The sequence below is a fragment of the Solanum tuberosum genome, unplaced genomic scaffold (genome assembly GCF_000226075.1).
Source record: "Solanum tuberosum cultivar DM 1-3 516 R44 unplaced genomic scaffold, SolTub_3.0 scf00037, whole genome shotgun sequence".
Taxonomy (NCBI): Eukaryota; Viridiplantae; Streptophyta; class Magnoliopsida; order Solanales; family Solanaceae; genus Solanum; species Solanum tuberosum.
Genome location: NW_006238961.1, coordinates 693,340 through 698,454, shown reverse-complemented (window position 1 = coordinate 698,454; position 5,115 = coordinate 693,340). Strand labels below are relative to the sequence as shown.

At 36.1% G+C, this 5,115-nt stretch overlaps 1 protein-coding gene across 1 annotated transcript; it reads right to left on the bottom strand.

Annotated features, from left to right (window-relative positions):
- Nucleotides 1-238: 238 nt before the first annotated feature.
- Nucleotides 239-4,163, bottom strand: LOC102577595 (vernalization independence 3-like protein). Its single transcript, NM_001288360.1, is given in 2 exon segments — nt 239-1,011; nt 3,806-4,163. Coding segments are annotated over 2 exon segments (972 nt in total). The 5' UTR covers nt 4,145-4,163; the 3' UTR covers nt 239-378.
- Between the last annotated feature and the right edge of the window lie 952 nt (nt 4,164-5,115).

Below are 5,115 nucleotides of genomic sequence, written 5' to 3'. Positions count from 1 at the left end.
GGGGTTGTGGGATGGGTGGGGTGCATTAAAAAGAAGAAGAGGAGGGGATGGCTAGCTATATAACCCAACAAATTCACCAATAAGGGAAATTTGTGATTGCTTCTCCAAATGATGGCAAATGCATAAATGCTAGTTTTAATAAAACTTGACATGTTAGCACGATCCGCTTCACAAAAAGCCACCAACTACAAACCGAACTAATGTGCTTCAAGGACAATCTACACAATAGCACCAGCTGGCTGTGTATGATATTCAAATATAATCTTCTTTCTGTATCGACGAAATAAAAAGCTAATGATTTTCTTGAGTACATTCTTGGTTCACATACAATGCCATGTGAAAAGAGATGGCAATAAAAAAGGTACCAACGCATGACAATCAGGAGTATTGGTAGAAAGATATACTCTTGTCATCAGATACACTGGCAAGCATACAAGACCTAACATCAATCCTTGATGGCGGTCCAAAAGCCACAGACCATACCTGGTCTGTGTGGTTAGTTAATGTCTGCGTAGCTGCTCTCATTTTAAGATCCCACAGCTTAACGGTCTTGTCACTTGAACCTGTTGCAACGGCTGCCCCATCTGGAGAAACATCCACACTCAAAACCCAACTCGCATGACCTGACAAAGATGTGAGCAAGGTCTTTCCCTCAGCATCATACACATGCACATGACCATCATCTGATCCTGAGAAAAGTATCCTTGAATCATGGAGTGAAGGTGAAAACACAAGAGAGCGCACAGGCATGCAATGGCCTTCCAAGAAGTGGAGGAATTTCGCACGAGCTACATCAAAAACAGAGATTGTTCCATCAACTGAACCACAGGCAAGAAGCCTCCCATCAGTATTCCATGCAACCGAGAGGACAAATTTCTTGCTGCCACTTTTCTCGGATGGTTGCGAACCTCCTTGACGCGGAATTGACAATGTGGCAACAAGTTGCCACTGAGTGGTGTCCCATAGCTTGACTGATGAACTACCACCTCCAGCTGCTGCCAAAGTGCTACCCTGAAAAATGTGGAGAACCATAATGCGGCTGCTTAAAATCAATCAGAGAAAACATGAGTAGAAAAAGTAAAAATGTACAAAAATGTTTGTGTTATGAATCTTTAGGGAAGGATAGATTCACAAGGGCCATATATAGATTCAGCTCATTAAAAGGAGGCTGAAATCTTAGAGTTCATTAAAAGAGAGGACTCCGATCTCTTCAGCTCTTCAAAGGGAGCTGAAAAACGACTTCCTGATTTATTCATCAAAAGCCCCTTTAAATAGGAATCTTATTACATCAATAGGAAGTCTAATTCTTATAAAAGTAGGAGACCTAAATCCTATTCCAAATTAATAACTATAACTTAACTTAATCCTTATGAAGCTATGAAACATAAAACCCTATTCTAAAATAATAAATAAAGCTACTTAAATTATAAATAAATAAATCTACTTTAAAAATATAATCAAATATTTAATTAATTGACTTCCTTGCATCCACAACAGTTTGCAGTATAAACATTGAGCATCACATGACAATGAGTCAAGTAGCACACACAGGGAGAGAATAAAATCCTGATTTATGATGAACACAAAACTAAAGACAAACAAGAGAAAAAAAATATGGAAATAGGATGAATGATAAATATTTTACGAGCCCCATCATCAACCAAGGAAAAGAACCAGTCACTGTACACCTTACACTACCAGAAAACATATTAAAAAAAAGTAAATAAGTTACAAAGATCACAACAATTCATTATCAAGAAATATAAAATATTCCATATGCAACATCAGTCTTACATCTTCTCTCAGTGAAGTTTTAACAACTATCATAGTCAATTGCATAAACAAATAAAAAAGATGATTATAATTCAGTACTGTTCCAAGTATGAACAAAATCTTCGGCACCTCACACTATGTTGCAATATAAAATATCCAAAACCACCAAGATATTTTTAAAATACGTTGATGACAAAACAGCATATCAACTCTTTGGTGAGAATTGTTATTAACATCTACCACTTAATTAAACAGATATACTCTTCATTTCAATGTCAAGTGCTAACCTGCACTATCTTCACGCAAGGAAACCACTCTGAGAAGACTTCGATCAAACTGTTTTAAGCTAAGGAAACCTATTCTCAGGAAGGGTTTTGGTTCCTCATCCTGCTAGATCTTTCAAGAGATCAAGTTTATTTTGGGCAAGAGTTATCCAATATACTCCATTTTAGTTCCATCCATGTAACTGACTATTCATAAAATATCGCATTTGCAGCAATGATGAAGTTAGCAACCAGTGAGTCTCATTAGGTGATAAAATTAAGAGCAGTTATTTCTATTTTAAATCCATGATAGTGAAGGAAAAAAATATGATGTGGTATTGACTCCAGGTATTCTAAATGAAGTTGGCAAGAGATTCAACTATCAAACTTAACTTTTCACGTTCGATCCTTATAACATTGCAAGATAGATGAAGTAAATCCATTAGTCACTAACTCTTCTAATCCCATCTGGTTGCTCCTAATGTCAAGTTATTATCATCTTTGTTTACAAATCAGTAAAAACAATTTCTAACTTCAACTAGTGAAAGGGATTGGATTTCGTGAGGTTATGGGTATGTCTGGTATGGAGGAAAATATCTTCTAAGTTTTCCATGTTTGGTTGATCAAATTTTTTTAAGAACATCTTCGGAAAATAAGTTCGTTAAAAATGAGGAAAATGACTTCCCTAGTAAAAGTAGGAAAACCAAATTCCATAAGTGGCACACCACTCCACCTCACACCCCACATCCCACCCCCCACCTCTTACTCCCATATCCCCCACATCCACCACTCCTACTCCCCTACCCATCCACATAGTATTTGCCTTGAATATATATAAATATACCTTGGGACAATTTTTTCGGCTTACAAAAATAAGTATGAAAATAATTTATGTTTTAGGAAAACATTTTTCTTTCTACCGAACACACCTTATATTACTAGTAATTTAACAAATTAACCTTTTAAGATAGTTGATCCTTGATTATTTGTTTGTTAGGTATATTAATTACAACTCTAGAAACCTATCCCTAGCAAACTGACTCTTAGGAAAATACAGAACCTTACAAACTCGTTCCTGCCCCATAAACCAAAGCTATACTTTACTTATTACCAGTCACTTCTAACCAAATCTCAACTCCTCGGACTAACATTACTTACAACTTAAAAAACGATCATATTTGCTGACAAAATCACATAAGAGATTTATTATGCCTCAATAGGATTAGAAAGGTAAGACCTAGTCCGCTTGTTTGTACTCTTTACTTTGAGATTTGCTTTTATTTGTTCCTCCTTCTGTCCCAACTAAGTGTCTTACATTCCTTTTTGGTCTTGTCCCAGAAAGAGTGTTTTTTCCCTATATTTAGTAAGTTTTCAATTCCAAGGCAAGCTTAAGACCACAAATTTATAAGATTACAAGATTCAAAAGTTTCTCTTTGTTTCTTAAATTGGAATGGAGGGAGTAAACCAAAACTAGCCCTAGGAGCTGGTAATGAATTGTTGAGCAAGATTCCAAATTTACTCTTCAGAAACAAGCTTCAAATATTCTGCCTGAGTATGCTAAATAAGGCATAAATCCATAAATAGGTATATAGATAAAAATTGAACAATTTGCCCACAATTATAGACAGTCAAAAAAGATTAAAGCTTGTACTTCTTCTTTTGGTATGATTGTGATATCTCTTCAACTCATTTACTAGACATAAAACAACATCGCTATTAGAATGCAAAAAGCAATTTAATTTTTCAATAAAAGGAAATGTGTTGCTTACATCGGGACTAAATTGCAATTGCCAGACTTCAGATGGAGGAGCTTCGAGAGTAGCGATGGTGTTATTAGTATCAACCTCAAACACTCGAATGAAGCTGTCTAGAGAAGCAGAGGCGGCGATTCTCCGATTCGGATGAGCAGTGACTGATACAACGCCGAGGCAATGACCGGTGTTTGTGTGAAGGCAAGTGAGTTTGGTTGGGTCCCATAACCTAACAGTTTCATCAAGCCCTCCGGTGAGAAGTAGCGCCGGTTTATCGCCGTCCGATCGGACCCACGCTGCCGTCCAAAGTGAGTCTTCGTGCGCATTTTGGATACTGTCTAGTGGAGCTAGCTTCATGGTGATCCCGTGTGGTTAAACCCTAGGACATTGAAGGTCTCTCTGGTCACTTTCTTTGCTATAAAGTAAAATCTATTTTCACTACGCAACCCTCCGGGCTGGCATATTCAGGTTCGATACGTAGTTAGTGTGATTCGTTAATTAACTAAAACAAATTGTAATTGTCTTTATACGTTAGAAAAAAATTATATTTATCCTTAGTCATATATTTTTTTAGGCGAAATCGTTTGATGGACTTCTGTATGTTTTTATATTCTGAACCATTCTACTTAATTCCTTACCAATTGCATCCTTAAACCTACTGAAACATAATAATTGATGGTTCCTCCACCAAATAATGTCTTCCATTGTAATTTTACTAAAGTTAACTCCATAGACCTTAATTTTGAAATTCATTTATCCAAAATAGCTACATGTTCTTTGATACAACTATATCGAGTGTCACTGAATCACATGGGAATCATCATAATGATACTTTTTTAATATAAACATATAACTTTTTTCATATAAACATATAAAATATTTGATGCACAACTAATAGAACCGGAAGTAAGGCCAACTCATAGGCCATCACCACAAAGCGTCGAAGTACCTCAAATGGACCAATAAACCTTGGACTAAGCTTGTTCTTTTTTTCAAACTTCATGACACCATCTATGGGTGTTATCTTTAAAAATACCTTCTTTCTAACTATTGATTTCAAATCATGAGCCTTTGATCTGCGTAGCTCTTTTGCCAGCTCTAGGCTATAAGAAGTCTATCATGAATAACTTTTGTCGCACCCCATTTTTCTCGTAAAAGATTAGCCATTGATACAACAACTCTTTTAGGATTCAAAAGAGTGAAGAGTCGTCACCTAACGAATTAAGGTGCATTAGGGCACCATTCTAACTAATTTACATATAACAAACTCCATTTAGTAGTCTACATCACTAGAAATTGATAAGGATTCTAGTTACCTCTAAAGGAAG